The 21,239-nt window shown below is 46.5% G+C and overlaps 1 protein-coding gene across 4 annotated transcripts in view; it reads right to left on the bottom strand.

The window, feature by feature from the left end:
* SEPT6 (septin 6) overlaps positions 1-19,797 on the bottom strand; it is a 74,892-nt gene extending 55,095 nt beyond the window's left edge. Inside the window, exons 1-2 of one of the 4 annotated variants that reach the window (XM_006082168.3) lie at positions 19,453-19,797; positions 3,010-3,124 (exon numbers count right to left, since the gene is read on the bottom strand). In XM_006082168.3, coding sequence (XP_006082230.1) covers positions 3,010-3,124; positions 19,453-19,482 — 145 coding nt within the window. In that variant the 5' untranslated portion in view covers positions 19,483-19,797. Of the gene's footprint in view, positions 1-3,009; positions 3,125-5,339; positions 5,396-18,991; positions 19,218-19,452 lie in introns of those variants that run through there. The other 3 variants (XM_023758400.1, XM_006082171.3, XM_023758394.1) reach the window with 3 other exon arrangements.
* Positions 19,798-21,239: the final 1,442 nt, after the last annotated feature.

The following is a 21,239-nucleotide window of genomic DNA, read 5'->3' as shown; positions in this document are numbered from 1 at the left end:
GTTGGTTGCCTCCTGCACAAACCCCAACCAGGGCCGAGGCCAGGGAGGAGCCTGCAACCAAGGTATGTGCCCTTGACCGGAATCAAACCCGGGACCATTTGGTCCGCAGGCCGACGCTCTATCCACTGAGCAAAACTGGACAGGGCTAGGAGGAGTTTTAATATGCTCACACCCATATGCTTAGCCCTCTAAAAAAATAATCATTGAAGGTGCCATTTATTGGTATTCTGACATATAAATTGAGCTCTGGATTCATAAAAATTATCTCTTCCAATCTCATTATACACACATGCACACATGCACATGACGGGTACCCACTCTGCTGGGCTTGGGCCTCTGTTCAGCAGCCCAGCACCAAGATAAATAAATACTGTGCTAAAAATACCCTGGGTCTCTGTTAATAATAGAAGCTAGTGCTACCATAATTTTACACTTAAACTGCCTTATTAGAAAAGAAAAGAAATCCTTTGGGGGAACATATTCTATGCCCAAACAGTCATTAAGGGAGTAAACCTGTCAGTTATGCACAGGCGGTAGGCAGGCGTGAAAGCATGGTCACTGAGTCCTGTGAGAGAAAAGACCACCTTCAGCAGCTAAGCTGCAAACCCTTCGCCAAGTCAGCAACAGCACCGAGCCCCATGGCTGAGCTGAGATTGCAGCCGTGGAGCCACTCTTAGCTGCTTGTGACCTTGGCCCAAATTGTGGGTTCTCTGAGCAATGACAGGGTCGCAAGCACAGTCAGAGAACAGAATGCATGAGTTGAAGGCTTTTTTGCATCAAGGATGAAGAATGAAATTAACTTAGTCCAGGCTGGTTCATTGAATGGTTGCACCTGCAGGGCTAAGAGGGGAGCTATTAGGGCAGCCATTTTATGAAACTTGACATTAGGGGAAAGAAAGAGACAGGGTGACTGCTTGGGGATGAATGTGTCCTTCCTACCCCACCCCTCTTTGAGGGTCTGTCCCAGGCAGTTAAGCAAGGCTAGCCCAGCAGGTGCACGCTGAAGCATTCACAGTTGTACAATGCCTAGGCTGGAACTCAAGGACAGGGGTTTACTATTTCTCCCACTTGTTTGCCATGACCTTGGCTGCCTCTTCCTCTGGGCCGTTGGGGAGCCTGTGACCCACATGTCCAATTACCCCACACGTCTGCCCTCAGAGAGCTATTCTTGTTTACATGGCCTCCCTCCTGAAGCTTTACTAGCCCACCCAATTGGTTGAAAGGTTGCTTGGTGTGGGTATGTCATTTCACTTCTCATCTCCTCAACTTCAGTACAGGTCATACAAAGCTCTGGGAGGAATGCCAAGAGAATCTAGTATGTTTGTGTGGAAATTTTTGGTAATCAAATATTATGTAAAATAAGTTGGCCATCGGCCAAAGATTGGAGAGATCTGGCAGCCCTCATATTACATGTGATAGCATTTCATCTTGATGTCAATCACCGTGACTTCTATTTATGTTGTATCCTTCTCCTAATAGCAATTAATCATAACCATCAGAGAATTTCTGGCATTTGATGAATTAACAGCCTAGATCTAGACTCTAAGACCCATGATCTGAAATTTGTGAAGCACTTATTTTCATTTCATAGGTTCCAAAGCTGGTGTGTGGGAGGGAGGCATTAAGCTAGTGAGTGAGCCTAGCTGACTGCCTGCCGTCCATATTTAGAAGTGACTTTGTTGTACTCCACTTGCCTTTGAGTGTGCAGTTATTCTCCTATAGAAAGTGATATGGAAGAGTGCTGGGGATGGAGGAGAAGAAAATGAATGACCTTGGTTAGAAAACTTTACATTAAAGAGTAAAATATCCAATTCAAGAGTGGCTCAACATGATCCTCAACATGAATGAGTTCCCCATAAGCTCGATACAAGAATAAGAAAAGGCAATTACCAGAGGTATTTGAGTGTTTCAACCAGCATGAAAACGGACTTTATTATGGTATTATACAATTATTAAGGTTTGGAAGTAGGTCAATGAAAATATGTAGGTATGCTCTACTGCACTGTGTAGTGAAAATTATATGCTATGATCGTGTTTGCAAATTTGGGATTTTTTAAGGTCTAAGGAGAGATTCTTAAAGAATGTCAAGGAACTTTTGTTCCTCATATTTGGTTGGTGCTTGAGTTTTTAAAATGCTTTTGTGTTCTCAGGACATGTTGCTAGCAGCAGTTAGAGAAGTAGAAGGCGGGACAATGGGTCAGCTAGACGTGGGTCCTTGTCCTCGCTCTGCCACTTATTCTGTGTTGCCTCAAGTAAGTCCTTATCCTCCCAAGCTTCTGGGTCTCCATCTGTTCAATGAGGATATGAATGCTACTCACTCTGCTCACTTCACAAAGCCCCATTAAGGACCCACATTGCTAATGTGGGAGTGTTTGAGAAGCATAATAAGTGGATCCTGTGGGCTTTACTCATTCATTCCTTTCATAAACATTATTGAACTCTGTGTGCAGAGATTAGCATATCAGAGGTGACTAAGATGTGGTTTTCCACATTTGAGACTACAGGTCCAGGCAGAGATATACTTAAAGGGAATAAAAGAACTTTGCACAAAGCTATGTGGTCCCTGCATTTGAGTTCCAACTGTAGCAAGCATCGCAGGGCTGCAGAGGAAACAGACGGACCCAACCCACTACCCAGCAGCTGTATGCATCTTTCTGCAGCCATTACCTCCATCCCCATTCTGCCGTGGCTCCCATTTTCTGCAGTCAAAACAAACCTGACAGCAATAGCTGAGCCAGCAAGCTCTCTTGCAAAATTTCCACAGGGTATCGCACAGCTCACTTTCCCTCAAAGTATGACCCCATATTCTCGTCTGACCAGCGGAAAATGTCATTACAGCCAGGTGTTTAAAAAAAAACAAGCAGAGGATAAAAGAAGAAAGCAGGGGGAGGGACACTCTTGCAAGTAGATCAGAATGACATACTATTTAACCTAATTACCTGCAAAGCCACATCCAGCTATTACGTATCTAAATTCTGTAATAGAATTTTCTGCTGTGAAAATACTCACCCACACACATGATGTTGAAGCAGAAGCCCTGGCTGACTGACTTATTCACCAACTGGTCCGGCAAGCTGTCAAACCCCACGTGTCCAGCCAGGGGGAGAGTTCGGCAACCTTCACCCTAATTTGGAAGGGGAGGGAGGGGAGAAAATGAAAATGTGCTCACAAGCAATCTGGGCCTCACTTCTCCATCCAAATAATATATGTGTTAGGAAGTAACATCCGCCCAGGCTCCTGTCACCATAGTTCCAGGCAAAGCAAACTACAGAGGTGCTTATAAGGGGTGGGAGGGCAGGGGCAGGAGATGAGACCGCTGGCTCCAGAGGTTCACAAACGTGGTTAAATTCTCAACTCACTTACAAGCTGGATAACCTCTCAGAAACTCCACTTCCTTCTCCGTCTGTCATATGAGATAATATTACTTATCTTACATGTGATTGGGAGACTCAAATGTGCTCACACATGTAACAAACTTAGAACAATGCCTGGTACGTGCATACATGTTCAGTAAATATTACAAAGGGATTTTAATTACTCCTCTCTCTAGGGCATTTTGGGGATCTACAATGGTGGTACCATGTAGAGGTTAAGAGACTAAGCTTTGATAAAATATGGAAATAACCCGAATGCCCATCAATAAATGAGTTAGCCCTGACTGGTTTGGCTCAGTGGATAGAGCGTTGGCCTGTGGACCAAAGGGTCCCAGGTTCGATTCTGATCAAGGGCATGTACCTTGGTTGCAGGCACATCCCCAGTAGGGGGCGTGCAGGAGGCAGCTGATCAATGTTTCTCTCTCATCGATGTTTCTAACTCTATCCCTCTCCCTTCCTCTCTGTAAAAAATCAATAAAATATATTTTTTAAAAATACATAAAAATAAATGAGTGGATTAAAAAAGCTGTGGTACATAAACACAAAGAATACTATTCAGCCATAAAAATGAATGAAGTCATACCTTTTGAGACAGAAAAAAACAAGTATTACGTGATCTCACTTATATATGAAATCTAATGAACAAAATAAAGTAGAAATAGACTCATAGATTCAGAGAACAGACTGACAGCTGGGTGAAAAGGTGAAGGGATTAAACAGTACAGATTGGTAATTGTAAAATAGTTAGAGATGTAGATTACAGCATGGGGAATATAGTCAATAATACTGTGATAACTCTGTGTGGGGCCAGGTGGGTACTTGAAGCATCGGGGGGGGGGGGAGGGGACACTCTGTAAAGTACATGATTTTCTAACCACTTTGCTGTATATCTGAAACTAATACAGAATAATATTGAATGTAAACTGTAATTGAAAAATGTTTTAAGTGGGGGAAAAAGAGACTAAGCTTTGAATTCAGGCAGGAGCCCCACCTCCTCCACCTTCTAAACTTGGACAAGTTACTTAACTTCTCAACGTGTCCCCATCTGTAAAATCAGGAACTAGTAGTTACTACCTCATAGGACTGGTGCGAAGATTAGATAGGATAATACTCCTCAAGCACTGAGCCTGGGGTAAGCACGCAGTAAGCATCTATCCACAGTAGCTGTTGTTCTGATTTCACTGGAAGGTTATCCTTCCACTCAGACATCCCAAATGACATGTGATACTACAGCACACTGGTAGAGAGAGAGACAGAGAGAGAGAGAGAGAGAGAGAGAGAGAGAGAGAGAGAGACCTCCTTGCTTCCTCTGGTCCCCTTGTCTCCATCAGGATCAGCCAAGCCATTTGCAGCTCTGGAAAGCAGAGGGCCTTTGCTTCTTACTGTTAAAGGTTTTACAAAACAAGGAGAACCTCAAACTGGGGCAGGCTTCCAAGGAGCCAGCGGGGAGGACAAAAGGGGCCTGCATGTACTAAAAAAAAAAAAATTAGTGTTAACTGCCAATCCGGGCAGCAAGGGAGGGGAAAAGAGAGGAGAAGGAAAGCTGGAGACAGCTAAGCTAGACAAGAGGGGTTGGGGGCTAGGTAAGCAGTCAGAGGTTCTGTTGTGTGGGGCTACACTAAGATTTCCATAACCAGAAGGGTGCCAAGAGTAATCCAAGAAGGACATGGTTAGTGCCAGGAGGCCTGTGCCAACATCCCAGGCTGTTAGCAGGCAGCTCTTAGCCTGGACTGGACCTGCTTTAAGACTGGGTCCATAAGGGTACACTTCACCCTATGATGGATGGGCTGCCTTGGTGGGGAAGCCTCACAGAGGCTGACATTGTCAGAACTGGTTCCCAGATAGCCCCTTCACCCAGCTTGGGATCCCACTCCCATTGGTGCCATCAGATACTCCAAGAGTGAGAGACAGGGCTAGGTGCCAGTGACTGCCACCTGGCAAGTTCATTACCCTCACACATCTCACCCCATACACGGTCCCAGTAGAGTATTCTTGGAACACAACCATCTGCCATCATTCAATCCAGGCTGGAGTATTCTGGGTCCCAGTGGGGCACCTGAAGACAGCTGGGTTTCCTGAGTGGCCCACATCACTCAGGGCCTTGTTCTACATTCACCCCTTTCCACACCCCCTCACCTCTTTCTCCTTATTCTTTTTATTAAAGCAAACAAAAAGATCTAAGTTTCCCACTGTTCATTCTTGGTCCTCAACACTGCAGGGAGACAGGGCTTACGAGCCAATATGCTTTCTCGATGGAGCCTCCTACATAGCAGGCATCGGAAACTGGGAGGGACTCAGAGTTGAGATTTTCTGAACCATATTTCATCGCCCCTGGATGCCTCTTCCTGTCTCCAAATGCAGCACCATGCTCCAAGGCCTCTGGTCCAAGTGCCAAAGGCAAGGGAAGGAAATTTTCAAACTGAAGACAGTGGAGGGCAGTAAGGAGAACACCATACCTTATCGTGTGTGTGTGTGTGTGTGTGTGTGTGTGTGTGTGTGTGTGTTTTGTTGCTTGATTGGTTGGTTGGTTAATCCTCACATGAGGATATTTTTTCCATTGCTTTTCAGAGAGAGCGGAGGAGTAGGGAGGAGGGGGAAAGGGAGAGAGAGAGAAACATCAGTGTGAGAGAGACCCATTGACCAGTTGCCTCCTGCATGCGCCCCAACCAGTAGTGGGTTCGGGACTCAAACCCACAACCCAGGTATATGCCCTTGATAGGGAATCGAACCTGTGACCTTTCGGTGTGCAGGTCGATGCTCTAACCACTGAACCCCCCAGCCAGGGCCATACCTTATTCTTTTTTTAAAAAATATATTTTATTGATTTTTACAGAGAGGAAGGGAGAGGGATCGAGTTAGAAACATCCATGAGAGAGAAACATCGATCAGCTGCCTCCTGCACACCCCGTACTGGGGATGTTGCCTACAACCAAGGTACATGCCCTTGACCGGAATCGAACCTGGGACCTTTCAGTCCGTAGGCTGACGCTCTATCCACTGAGCCAAACCGGTTAGGGCAATACCTTATTCTTAAAGATTTACTTTATTGTCAGAGACTGACCAAGCACCTCATATGTGCCCACCTATTACCTGGCACAGTGCTGGAAAAGAACAGTCAGAAGATGCATGTTCTCGTAATTCCTTCTCAAGAGCATGAGCTTTTGCCGCTTACTAATCTGTAGTTTTTTTGAAAGATCATTCCAGCAGTCGCTTATTTCTTTTGTTGGAGCTTGGTAGTGCGACAGCTAGAGAGAGAGAAAGAGAAGGAGAGAGTGAGTGAGAGAAAAGAAGAAGAAGAAGAAGAAGAAGAAGAAGAAGAAGAAGGAGGAGAAGGAGAAGGAGGAGGAGGAGGAGGAGGAGGAGGAGGAGGAGGAGGAGGAGGAGGAGGAGGAGGAGGAGGAGGAGACATATTAGCAGATAACTCCAATAATGTTGAACTGGCACTGAGACAATAAATGCTTGCTGAAATGAACTGATCTAACTTGAGACTCAGGAGGGAAGAACAAATTTGAGAGATGTCCTAAAGGGATGAGATTCAATGAGTGGGCAGAGGGAGTGAGGAGCAATCAAAGCTCTAAGGATGCAGTATTCTGAGCCTGGAAGCTTGGATCGATGACATTGTTCAACATTCACCCCTTTGGACCATGGCCAGAAAGAGGGAAGCCAGGAATCTGGTTTTAAATAAGCTACTACTAAAAGACATTACATCGATCAGGTTTTTTATTTTATAAAAGTAATCAATGTTCATTGTAGATATTTTAGAACATGGGAAATTATAAAGGAGGAAAGCACAATCACCTATATCACTCTCCAGAAATACTCACTGTTAATATTTACACGTATTTCCCTCCAGTTTGTATATGGTGTGGGGTTTTGTTGTTGTTGTTGTTTGTTTTACAAAATAGGGATAATTTTGTATAATCCTTTTCATAAACTAACTTAATAACCTGATATTCAATATAGTGTGGATGTTTTCTTGGGTAATTAAGTATACTTCTTTTTTAATTTTATTTTTCTATTACAGTTGACATTCAACATTATTTTATATCAGTTTCAGGTGTACAGCATAGTGGCCAGACAACCACATAATATTAAGTATACTTCTAAAACTTTACTTTTATTGGTCACATAGCATTCCACTGTAGGACTCTACAGATTTTATTAACCAATCTTCCACTGCTAGACATTTAGCATGCTTCCAAGTTTTCAACAACATACTAGTAAACAATAATTCTTGTTCTTACAGAATAACATATCTCTGATTATTCCTAGAATTGAAGCCCACTGGGCCCAAGGACTCACACATTTGAAAGACTGTGGTACACACCGAAAATCACTCAACAGAGAATAGTACAAATGTCTACTTCCACCACCAATATACAAGAGTGTCTGTTTACCCATACATAGACCAACACTGAGTTTCTGAGGCTTTTTAGCTATTGTGAATTGCATCACTGAAAAATGGCATCAAGTCATTTAATTTGCATTTAACCATTATTTGTATTGTTCAACTATATATGTATATTGTGCACATGCATACCTACATGTGAGTTGCCTGTGCATGTCTTTGCCCAGTTTTTAAATAATAGGTGTTTGTCTTTCTCTTCTGAATTTGTGAAAGCATTTTATATGTTAAGGAAAATAAGATAGTTTTGATTTTATGAGAGATACCAGAAGAAGAAATTCAATAAGTACTTAGTAACATGGGATTGTAGGCCCCAGGAGAAGTCAGGACTGGGATATAAATTTAGAAGTGAAAGGTATGAAACTGGTGTGTTCGCCAAGAGATAGTACAGGGAGAAAAGAGCTAAAGATTGAATATAGGAAATGCCCACAAGTAAGGAATGGGAAATTGAAGAGGATTCTGCCAAGAAGAGGAATTGATCGGGTAAGAGATGACCCAATAGTTTTCTATCACCGGAGGCCAAGGTTGAAGTCAGAAAGAATTACAGAGAAATAACTGTTGATCTGGACTTGGTGAAGGTCACTGGTGATGTTTAGAATCCTTGTTTCTTCTGTATCTTTTTGCCCACTGTCCAATATACCTAAATTAACTGGAAGGTTAATGTGGAGGTTTGTCTTGAGCCGCAAACTTTTTGTCTCAATGCCTGTAATTGAGAAAACTTCAAAAATGTAGTATTTGTGTATATATAGTTTGTGCTTTAGGAACTCTTATCTAGCAAGCATCATTCACTCTTGCTTTGGTGACTTTTATAAAATGTAAAGGTCATCATTATGAATACCAGTCCTCATTGTTCAGAGCTAAATATGCAAAGGTAAAAAGGACAGGACACTGGACTGAATGTACACTGATCCCTGACCAGCCCCTGGAAGTTTCTTCCGCGCTCCCTCCCTAAAACCTCTAATATATTATCTCTTTCCTCTTTCTCCATAAGGTGGCCTGATTAGTGGAGGTCCTCATTACTTTGATTGCAATTACAATTGAACGTTCCCCGGAATATAATGTTCACAAGAGGAGATGGAACTAGCAACTTGGCCCAGCATGTTTGACACTAAAACTTCAAGTTATCATCTTGAGTAGCAGGTGGCACCATGTTCAAGGTTTGAACTGGGATGCTAGAAAGGCAATAGTAACCAAAATGTTAAATGGCCCATCTCCACTAACCCTGCAACCTCCCCTCGGAATCTATTCTACAGAAACTCATACATCTGTACAAAGATCCATGTACTATAAGGAAATTCATTACTATACTGTTCATAATACTGAAAAATTAGAAAAAAGTAAGTGTCCTACAATAGGAAAATATTTAACTAAATTCTGGTACAGGCCTATTCTGGAATATTCTGCAGCCATTAAGAATTTGGTTGATCTATAGGTCCTGATGTGAATATCCCCAAGATATATTATAAAGTAGATAAAAGAAGTTCTAGAACAATAAGCACAGTATAAGCCCATATATGCAAAAGAGCCCTGTATATGTGCATTTGCACATAAATGTACATGAGTGCATAGAAAGGGGACTGGAAAGAATCCACCAAACCAAGTACTGTGGCTACCTCAGGGGAGGGGAATGGAAACAAGGGCTTACTCAGGGGGTAGTCAGTATGCTTCCGTATTGTTTGATTCTGTTACAGCTTGAAATGTATTCACACACTATCTATGTAAAAACATCTTTGCCCTAACCGATTTGGCTCAGTGGATAGAGCGTCGGCCTGTGGACTGAAGGGTCCCAGGTTCGATTCAGGTCAAGGGCATGTACCTTGGTTGTGGGCACATCCCCAGTGGGGAGTGTGCAGGAGGCAGCTGATCCATGTTTCTCTCTCATCGATGTTTCTAACTCTCTATCCCTCTCCCTTCCTCTCTGCAAAAAATCAATAAAATATATTTTTAAAATAAATAAAAATAAAAACAGCTTTAATACAAAGAAAGAGAGGTCTTGCTCAGTTTTGCAGCAAGAGCAATTAAGAGGCAGAATCTGAGAGGAGCTAAAAGGAAGGCAAAATGAAAGAGCGCTCCTGAGAACTGGGAGAGCCCCACTCCCCTCCCCAATTACATTTCCTGTTTTCTCCTCATCTGAAGTCACTTGTGGTTTTGAAATCCGTTATACCACATTTCATGTCATAGGCAGAAACACCGCTCTCTTTCTCTTCCGCCTCCTCCCCTGAGGACACACCAATTTCGTTTTTTAATTGAGTAGTCGAAGGTTCATGTTATGAAGAATGACTTATGGTGGTTCCAGTTGTGCATCTTTCTCCCACTGCTGTTATTCTGCAAATAAAGAGTCCCATGCCCTGACCAGCTTGGCTCAGTGGATAGAGTGTCGGCCTGTGGACTGAAGGGTCCCAGGTTCGATTCCGGTCAAGGGCATGTACCTTGGTTGCGGGCACATCCCCAGTAGGGGGTGTGCAGGAGGCAGCTGATCGATGTTTCTCTCTCATCGATGTTTCTAGCTTTCTATCCCTCTCTCCCTCCCTTCCTCTCTGTAAAAGATCAATAAAATATATTTAAAAAAAAAAAGAGTCCCAGCCTGGCTGTGGTGGCTCTGTGGTTGAGTGTCGACCTCTGAACCAGAAGGTCAAGGTTCCACTCCCAGTCAGGGCACGTGCCCAGGGGAGGTACAGGGAAGCAACCAATCGATGATGTTTCTCTCTCATCTCATCAATGTTTCTCTCTCTCTATTCCTCTCCCTTCCTCTCTCTAAAAAGCAATAAAAAGCATATTTTTAAAAAACAACTGTGGTGCCAAAGTTAGTAGCTACCATTCTGAAGGATGAGACCAAAGCCAAAAGTTTGGAGGTCATTGCTGATGACTGGGCTTTCCCTAAACTTTCCCTCTAGCCTTTGCATGTAGATGTTAGGAAAGGACAGAAACACTGAAATAAGATTCTCCCCATGTGTCATTACTGGTGGGCCTCTCTCACACCTTCCTTTTCTCCATCTCCATTCCCAGCCCTGAAGACCAATCTCTGTTAGACCCTGTAAATCTCTAGAACAATCAAAATCAGTGAATAATTCAATGATGTGCAATGGGATATGAAGCAGCGGATTAAAATATTTTCTAAGAATATTTAATGACATGGGAAAATGATTACCAAATTCTGTCAGGCAAAAAACAACACACCAACACTGTATATACAGGATCATCCGAATCATGGGGGGAAAGCATTTTTAAAAGCTTCAAAGAATACCATAAGATGCTAACAATGGTTACTTTGAGTGGAGGGGCTATAGATATTATTGCTTTTCTGTGTTTTCCAAATTTTCTGCGATAGGCATATTTTACTTTTATAATCAGAATTAAAATGTTTTTTTTAAGTTCTATGATGATACTTTCCTATGCAGAAAAGTGGCCTCGGATATTATAGCAAAATCTTCAACTACAACCAAAAAGGTGCTTTAAATACAGATAATCAGAAAATTCAGGTGAGTATTCCACTTTCAGGCAGTTTTACTATAATATTAAACATTTTACCATTAATACAAAAAACCTACTATTATTATTATATACATAACATTATTATACACTGTAACTTATTATTATAAATTAGAGGCCCAGTGCACAGGATTCGTGCACTGGGGGGGGGGGGGTGTTCCTCAGCCTGGCCTGCCCTCTCTCACAGTCTGGGACCCCTCAGGGGATGTCCGCCTGCCAGCGTGGGCCTGATCCCTCTCACAGTCCAGAACCCCTCACTCCTTACCGCCCGCCTGCAGCAGAGACGGGAGAGGCTCCCCCCACCACCACTGGGCTCACCAGGTGTGAGCCCAGCTTCTGGCTGAGTGGCACTTCCCCTGTGGGAGCTCACTGACCACCAGGGGCCAGCTTCTGCATTGAGCGTCTGCCCTCTGATGGTCAGTGCACATCATAACAACTGGTTGTTCCACCATTCAGTCGATTTGCATATTAGGCTTTTATTATATAGGATATTCATGCAAACCGAAAGTAAAATCACATATCCTGAAACGTGTAGCAGAAAATCTTGAAACAATCAAGTAGGTGACAACCCTATCTGCTGCCTCCACTATTGTCAAGGGTGAGGATGCCACTGTATTATCAGCCATAAGAACCACAAAAACACTGATAAGTTCCCAGAGGTTAAAAAAAAACAAAACTCTAATGTGCCTCACACATCAAATGTCAGGATTTCCCTCGTGCTGATTAAGCCAGGCTAAGAGAAAACTGACAGTAGTAGCAATGCCCTGAACTGGGAGAGAGCAATTTGGGGGCTTTGCCAAGGAGAAATAAAGCTGCGAAAGCTGGCAGCAACCCCTTAGGGGCCCCAGAAATGCCCTTCAGTGGGGAACAGCTTAGGGGACCCAGGGGATGCACAAAGGAGACCATTCTCACCAAGCAGGGAGAAGACCCGTTTTTTGGCAAATCCAGTAGATGAAACTCTGGATTTTAATTCACCGGATCAATTCCTGAGTGGCTTTTCATTCTATAAAAGGATTCACAGCAGGATTCTATTAAAGAGCCAGCTTTCCTTGTGCATTTAAAATGGGACTCAATAGACAAAAATTCAGCTGTCATGTATCTTTATAGGAAGACAAAGGCTATATACACATACATGGACAGATAATATCTGAAGGGTTGTTTCTAGTCCACTTATAAGGACCCTGCTGAACTAAAAGCCCAGACTTGCCTTCTCTCCAACTCTCCCCACCCAGCTCAAGGAGTCTAAGCAAGGAAGGGGTGGAGTAACATACTGCCACCTCATTCAGAAACAGAAGCGGGCAAGGACCTAACAAAATTAGGCTGGAGAACAAGGAAACATAAAGAACCATACAATAGTTGAGCTGGAAACGCCCTTAAAAATCACCGATTCCAACCCACTCAGTTTACAAAAGGGGAAACAGAGACTCAGAGAGAGGAAATGACTTGTCTCAAGTCAGAGTGATTTAGTGGCAGAAAGTGCTGCTAGGATCCAGGACCCTGTCAAGCGGACTGCCACTCTCCAATGGAAAAACTGCCTCAAAAGGCAGATAGAGATTTTCATGCTGCTAAAATTCCGGGACATTGGGTTTGTGGCTTGATGCTTAGTAGCAGGGAGAAGTGTCACAGAACACGACCTCAAAGCCAATGGGCTCACCAAGGTGACTATGGCCCATGGAAGGCAACGGAGACCGTGGATGTCATGGAGGGCCTTTTGCTCCTCTTTTGCCTTCTCTCTCCCATTTCCCTCCCTTCTGACTCTGACTTAAGCCTAAGCCTGGCCAACCACCTAGCTCTACTCAAGAATCCCAGGGCTGCCCTAACCGGTTTGGCTCAGTGGATAGAGCCTCGGCCTGCGGACTGAAGGGTCCCAGGTTCGATTCCGGTCAAGGGCATGTACCTTGGTTGTGGGCACATCCCCAGTAGGGGGTGTGCAGGAGGCAGCTGATCGACGTTTCTAACTCTCCAACCCTCTCCCTTCCTCTCTATAAAAAATCAATAAAAGCCGAAACCGGTTTGGCTCAGTGGATAGAGCCTCGGCCTGCGGACTGAAAGGTCCCAGGTTCGATTCCGGTCAAGGGCATGTACCTGGGTTGTGGGCACATCCCCAGTAGGAGATGTGCAGGAGGCAGCTGATCGATGTTTCTCTCTCATCGATGTTTCTAACTCTCTCTCTCCCTTCCTCTCTGTAAAAAATCAATAAAATATATTTTTAAAAAATCAATAAAATATATTTTTAAAAAGAATCCCAGGGCTACCTAACTCACAAGCCAAATTCTTAAGTAAAATATCTCCATCAGTACAGGGACGACCCTTTGCTCAGAGTGCATCAACTTTCCCACAAATACCAGACAGATTCCCTTCAAGCTTGGCTATTTAAACAGAGTTTTCTAGGTGTTCTGGATATTGTTATCTCTGATCTATTTTTTTTTTTAAAAAAAAAAAGGTTTACTCACAGGCCTCTGGATGAATGCCCAACTGTCCTCTGGGGAGCCTGAATTGGCCTCTGCCTCCATCTGGTCTCGTTTAAAGGGGATCTGAAAAAACCTAGTTCCTGCCTCAGCGCCAGTGCTCAGAGCTAAGGGGCCTCTGCTGTGAAAGGAAACTCAAGGCTTACCTCACACCTCATCAAGGGCCATCAAGGGCCCAGAAAGCGGAGTTCTGTCCTGTTACCCCAGCGTCTTCGTTAGGGGTCAGAGAGGGCCCTGGCAGGAGAAACCTGAGCCCTGAGCCCTGTCCTTGAGAAGGCCTGCAAATCTTTTCCCCAGTCACCTTTAAGTGAGTGGAACGGATGACCCAACCCAACTCCGGGGCCAGCTGAGAGCATGCTGCATAATTCAGCAGATGGCTGCCTCTAATGAGAAGATACTGAAGGAGAGGATAACATTATGTCTCACCCTCATGAGCATGTGGCCTCCTTCCTCTGTGCAGGCAACAGAGAAACCCACGGTTTCAAATCCCAAATCGCGGCAGCAGAAGCCTCCTCCTGCCAAACCGAGGAGGAAGGGTCTGTGTTTCTAATTTATTCTGCCCCCCTCCAGTTGTTACTTAAAATAATCCATCATTACATAGCTGGTGGCTCCAAGATTTTTATTTAAAGCAAGATGGGAGAAAAAAGGAAGAAAAATCCATGACTGTGCTATATGGATTTAAGCTAAGAATCGTTTTAACATCAAGAGTCTTCAAAGCACCCACGTATATTCTCCTCTGACCTCCAAGAGTGTGCTGGGGTAGGGGGGCAGGTGCAGTGAAAGAGGGAGAAGAGAGGACATGGCAGGATTTTTATTTCTTAGAAACATCATGAAAAAACCAGAGGTTGTTTGTTTGTTTGTTTGTTTGTTTGTTTGTTTTTAATGAATCTGTCATCTGGTAGGTGTTTCGTTGTTTTATCTACTGACTAGCAATAACACTTTGGACTAAGTCCTTGATCTCCATGTACCCATAAAATGAAGAGGACAGTAATACTTGTCCAGGAAGCTGTTGGAGAAAATGAAATCATACAGATGGAAGTATTCTGAGATCATTGAAAGAAACGTTACACTTATCCATGGTATTCGTTTGCTTTGCTTTTCTCTCTTTCTTTCTTGAGTGCAGTTTTAATGGTCATGCAGTAGATACCCTTCTCCATTGTTCATGCTAACACGAAAACCCAGCTCTGATAATCCAGGAGGCCAGGCAAGTCCAGAAATCAGTCCTATTTCACTCTGGAATACCTTTTTCCAGAGTACTTAGCTTCCTAATAACTTTTGCTCCGGCTAATACAACGGGTTCACTCCCTTACAGCACACAGAGGGAGGGACCTGCTGAGTAACAAAGCCAGCAACTAATGAAAACTTTGCAGCAGAAACTGCACAAAGTAAATGCTACGCACATGACAGCAGGTCAAAATCTCATTGTACTTTACAGACAAATCGCTCAGCTCTAATGCAGTTTTGGAGTAAGAACACCGCTAACACACATTTCCGGGATTCAGAATAGGAAAAGGAAACGGGCTTATTCCTGCCTCTCATCTGGAAGCTTGGAGAGAGCAGCATCCTATTTGCCTTGGCCACACTAGATCCCAGCACCTGGCACAGGGCCTGGCAGAGTCGCTGCCCAATAAATACACACATTGAAGAAATGAATGAAAATAAACGTGTGTGAATTAACAAAGGAAATGTTCCCAGCCCAGTAGCAGAAGTGAGATCTCACCCATCTTCACACCTACCCTTTTCCTAGTTGAAGCCCTCAGGAAGCCTTTCCTGTCACACACCACTACTGCTGGATTAGGTCCCCTTGTAATGGATTCTCATGGCAGGCAGCAGCTCTCCTGTGCAGAACTTACCACATGGTAATTACATACTTCCTGGTGTCTGCCTCTGCTACCAGACTGTAAATTTCCTGAGGGAAGGGGCCATGTGCATTTTGAAAGGGGTGTACACTGTAATCCCCCCTACTTTTTATTTTGAAAAGTCTTAAACATACAGAAAATTTGTGAAATAGTACAATGATCAGGCATATACTCTTGACTTAGATTTAAAAAGTTGAATATTTGGGACCATGTAAATTTTTTTTCAGTGCTATATCCCCAGGAGAGGTATGGGTGAATATTGGAGTTTGCTCCCCCTGTTTATATTTTTAGTGTGAAGTGGTGGAGATGGTTGAGGCAGGGAGCTTCAAGGGGAATCAAGGGGAAGTGCCATTTGATAGCAAGCCCAGAGTGCAGCCACCTGTAGACAGTTGCCCTAAGGCACTTGTTCCAGGCCAACCCCAGCTAGGGTAAAGTTCGCCCCTGCAAGCTCTTTCATTGGGAGAAAGATCACTACCTGGCTGCTACTGGTAGAAAGCATAATTTCCCACATTTTGGATTGTTTCAAGCCAGAATCATGGTTGTTTCTATGGGCCAGCACTTACAGTCTACAACTCAAAATGCAACACTGAAAGAAACAGCTCAAGAGCCAGGAAATGCAGCCTCTGGGGCCTGCACTGTGTCCAGCTAGGTTACCTTGAACAAGTCATGCATTCTTTCAGAGTATCTACACTAATAAAAGGGTAATATGCTAATTAGATCAGACATCTTCCAGATGTCCTTCTGGACAAAGCCACAGTGGTGGGGGCTGAGGCAGAGGTGGTTAGTGGCAATCAGGCCGGCAGGGGAGAGCAGTCAGGGGGACAATCAGGCTGGCAGGCAGGGGAGCAGTTAGGGGCATCAGGCCGGTAGGCAGAGGTGGTTAGGGGCTATCAGGCAGGCAGGCAGGCGAGCGGTTAAGAGCCAGCAGTCCTGGATTGCGAGAGGGATGTCCCGGATTGGAGAGGGTGAAGGCCAGGCTGAGGGATGTGCCACCCCCCCCGCCGCACGAATTTTGTACATCGGGCCTCTAGTGTATATATTAATAGCAGCTAAGCCACCTCACAGATAGGGGTTGGGGGTAGAGACATCCCAAAAATCTGTTGTAGTTTCCTAATTATTTTGTCCACAATTTGTCTCCCCAACTAGACTATAAGCTTAAAAGCCAATAACTTTATCCACTACTTTTTTGTATAGTTGACCAGGGCTAGCCATCATGTGGGACACTTAGCAGTCAATCAAATAAACACTTGTGTTCACAACAGAGAAATCGCTTTGTCATGCAGAATCTTTGTAGTGTTCATTCAAATGGGATGGGATTGTACTATGTACAGGAGAACTGAACTTGCAAGTTGCATGTATGCCCAAATAAGGGCCCTACCCAACAACTCTAGGGCCTGTTTTAGTCTAGCCAGAGTGACCCTCAACTGACTCTGGAAAGAACACACAAGCACACACACACACATACCAGAGGACTACTTGCATGGCGCCTTGTCTCAGAGCTCACTAAACAGAACTCTTAAGCCAGGCATACTCAGGTTTATTCTCCAGTCTTCTCTTCCCAACCCCTGGATACATGTTCCCTGGAAGAAACAAACTGCAACCAGAAGGCCAAGGTCTCCTGAGTTAATTCCATCTTCCCCTGGTGAATTACAACTTCTTGCAGACACAAAGGAGAGCAGAGATACAAATGACACATTAAACAAGAGCTTCATTGGCTGGGGGAGGGGGACCTGGAGAGTGACGTCAGTTTTCCCAGAAACCCATTTATCACGATAACAAGGTCTCAAGTGCTCTGCTGCTCTTTGAGCTTCAGAATCTGGCGTACAATTATGTTCTTCATCATACAGTACAGCAAGGATAGCCAGAGCAAACTGTAACCATGCAAAGCAAACGAAGTGGCCTTAAACCACTCCACCCCCATCTGCAGAACAAAGGGATGTCTGGGTTGCTGGAGTTGTGCCTGAGGTGAAACACAACCTTCTAGAATGTTCCCCTTTGCAACATCTGCCCTGCAGTCCTAATCCAGGCAAAAGGACTGGTGAAAGCTTACAGACAGGTCAATGCAAATTAATTAGCTGGCAAGAAAAATCATTAGCATCCTTTTTGGTCACTAAGGATGGGACAAATGTAATCCAGGAGACTAATTCTTCTATTAAACCATGCTATGTCTAAAATGCAGGTAATGAGAAGAAAAGCACTATGGGAACCCTCAAAACACTAAAGTAATAGATATCACAGCACTAATCTTGGGAGATTAGCTAAAATTGAGAGAACTCTCTCAATTTCCATTATCCCAGCGCATCCTATCTACTGAGTCCTTCCACATCGTGACTATATAAAAAGCTCCATCTGGGGTCTGCAGGAGTTGGGGGAGGTTTCAAAGAAATCACTCTGCCCTTCCAAACAGGGACAAGAGGGTGGAATAAATTCATACATATCCTGTAGAGAAAACACTTGGATTCTGGATTCAGATTTTGAAAACAACTATACCAAATACCTTAGAGGCTTTTTATTGCCCTGGAATTGTATTGCACAGACTATTTCCCTTAATAAGTAAACACAAGGTTTTAAAATATGTGTGTGTGCGCGTGTGTGTTTTGAGATTTTCATCAAGTAGAATTTGGTGTCATGGGATTTGACCTACCTCTACTTCACTCTCCTTCCTGGCCTCAGGGTGCTGGTAATTGTGGGCTTCTGAAAATTCCAGAAACCCGTGGAGGAATAGAAAGGCTAGGTTGTTCCCCCAAATGGAATCACCCCCTCCCTTTGCAACCAAACTTCTGATCTAAAAAAACAAACATGGGGCCTCGGGTCACTTCAATATGATTTCTGTGTACACCTCGGGCTAGAAAACTTCAGTTCTTTAAATGAAGATTTCTGCGCCTCCCCCCCCCCCCCCCCAGTCTCTTGCCAACAAAGAGAGGGCACCATGTTTGCAAACCTCACAGTTATTTTCCTGAGTTCCCATAGAAAGAAGCCAGCTCCACAGACTTTGGTGCTCAAGCCCAGTTACACAGAACATTCACCACTACACACCCCCAGAGGCCGCACAACCTGGGTCAGGTGCTCAGAACGCTGCCAAAATACGCAGCCAGCCACCTACAGGCCAGTGGACTGCACCCCACACAGAGGCACAAATGGGACCCAGAGACACACAGCACAAGCAGAGAGGCGTCTGAACACTCACCCTGAAGGTGAGCACACTCAAGACAAACTGGCGGACTCATCTAGGGTCAGAGAGCAGCGGGGCGCCGCCGCCCGCCGGGGAGGCACGAGTGCGCGCGCGTGCACTCAGACGCACACAGTGCTCCACACTCACAGACGCAGTCACATATGTAATGCATATGGAGAATCCCTCCCCCAGCCAGTCACCTCCCCGCCCCCCTCACCACTCACCGACTCCTGCCCCAGGCTAACCCCAGGCCCGGGTCCCTTTTCCCAAGGAGGCCGAGTCGCAACGGGCAGCTGCGCGCAGGGGCGCGGCCCGGCGGTCCAGGAAGCCAGGCCAGGGTGCCCGAGACGCGGAGGGCTTGGCGGCTCTTGCAGCCATTCATTCGGCAACGCCCCAGCGGCGGGACCGCTGCTGCAGCGAGGGAAGCGGCAGCGCTTATTGCAGATATTGGGCAATTCAAGTTCAGCCGCCGGCCCGCAGCCTTGGCCACCCGCCCGCCACCACTGTGGTTCTCGGGGACTGGCTCGGGGACTGAGCCGCTGATCGCGGGAGCAGAAGTCCCACGGCACCTTGACTCCTGGATGCCGCTCACTGCCCTCCTCGCGAAGGCGGTGGCGGTGGCCAGGTCCCCCCCGCCCAGCCCAGGCCCTTGGCCCGGGTCCTGACACCCAAGCCCCGCACTCACCACCTGGCGAGCTATGTCGGTCGCTGCCATCCCTCCAACTGCTCCTGCCTCCTCCAGGGCTGCCTCGGGCGCCTCCTCAACGGGAGATCCAGCACGGGAAACAGGGGAGCTCCTCCGACAAAGAGAAAGTGTTACACTTTGGGCGCGACCAAGTCCTGTGGGGGGAGGTGCAAGGGAGGAGCCCCCTCGCCGCTGCTCCAACCCCAATCTCCCCTCTATCGCCCACCCCCTCGGAAGTGGGGTCTGGGGAGGAGACGGATTTAACGCGACGCTTCCCCCTACTAGCGCGCTTCCAGTTCTCCCTACAACCTCAGTCGCTGGCCTTGGCGAAGGGAGGCGGGGGCTCCCCTCGGTGACCACGTCCTGCCCCACCCCCGCCACTGGGTTCCATGGTACGTCCCGACCTCTGCTGAATTGTCACACCCCCCTGCTCTCGCCTTACATCCCTGAGTCTCCAGACCCCCAAAGGCTGGAGGGGAGCCCCTGCCCCTCCCCCTCCCGCGCACAGCTCTGCGGCTGAGCTCCGCAGTCCTTCTCTCCTTCCCCCCAGACCCCCTGGATCCCTTCTCCCTCTCCACCGAGATATCAGGGTGCAGGGGTTCCGGTGCCCGCCACTGGAGTCTTGATGCTCCACCACACCTGACACCGGTCCCCCCAGCCCCCATCTTGGCCCGGGAGTGCTGCTGAGGCCGGAGGGGGGCAGCTGCTGCGGCACCTGCAGCTCCGTAGTGAAGCTTAGAAAGGGGACGGTGGAGGGAGCCGCACTGCCGCCCCGCAACTGAGCTGTGACCAGCGGAGTCCGAGGCCAGCAGTTCAGAGATGAAGCGCCCCTTCTGCCCTGGGGTTTCTACGCCTCGGGTCCTGTGGGCTGTAATTTCGTGGAGCCAAGCCACCACCGTTGGGTACTTAATACAGATGGGCCCCATGCCTCCTCTCCCCACCCAGCCCCAGACCGCCTACCCTCTCCCTCTCTTGCCCTGGACCCTTGGGGAGTCAGAGGAGGTGCTTGGGGATGAAGATCCCCAGCTCTGTGGAGCCGGATAGTGGGCAGTGAGGAGGAGCTGCCTCCAGTGGCTGTAGGCCGACCCCTGATTGTCCTTAAACCTTGGGTGAGCCCAGGAGAGCCTACAAGGCAGAGGCTACGTCTGTCTGATTTTCTTTTCCTCTTGGCCAGCACTGCTGCGGGTCCCCTCTCTTGCCCTTGGCACCTCTCCACCACTGCAGCCCTGATGCCCCCTTTCTCTCCCCCCTCACCCCGGGAGTGGCCCTTTGCTAGTTCCCTGGGACTGGGGACCCTGGCAGATTTGGCTGCCGGAAGCCTGAGGGGTGGAGCACTCCAGTCCTCAAAAGGGCAGGTGCTCTGGTCTCAAAGGGGGACCCAGACCCTAGAGTGGCATCTGGGACCACGAGGGGAGGCAGGCCTGTGGGCAAAAACTGGGTCCGCAGGGGGTCTGGATAGGGAGAGGCCTCTCAGCAGCCAGTCCAAGGCGGGAGCGGCTGAAGGGGAGGCGGGAGGGAGGAAAGCAGCAAAACAGGAACCAGGGAGAGAGAGGGAGAAGGGACCCGACCCAGTGGCCCAGGCCTGTGGAGAAGGAAGGAAGGCAGAGAAATGGGGTGGTCACATGAAGCACGTTACTGGCAACCGTGCTTCTCACTGCTGTTTGGGGGAATTCCTTGGGTGCGGAGTGCACCTGAAGAACTAGGACTGCGCACAAAGCATCCCTAGTGCCTAGCTCGGGGCCTGACACTCAGGAAGTGACCAATTAAGCGTGTCTTAAACAGGAAAG

The sequence above is a fragment of the Myotis lucifugus genome, unplaced genomic scaffold (genome assembly GCF_000147115.1).
Source record: "Myotis lucifugus unplaced genomic scaffold, Myoluc2.0 scaffold_2, whole genome shotgun sequence".
Classification (NCBI taxonomy): domain Eukaryota; kingdom Metazoa; phylum Chordata; class Mammalia; order Chiroptera; family Vespertilionidae; genus Myotis; species Myotis lucifugus.
The sequence above is the reverse complement of the archived record's forward strand: the minus strand, read 5'-3'. Positions and strand labels throughout refer to the sequence as shown.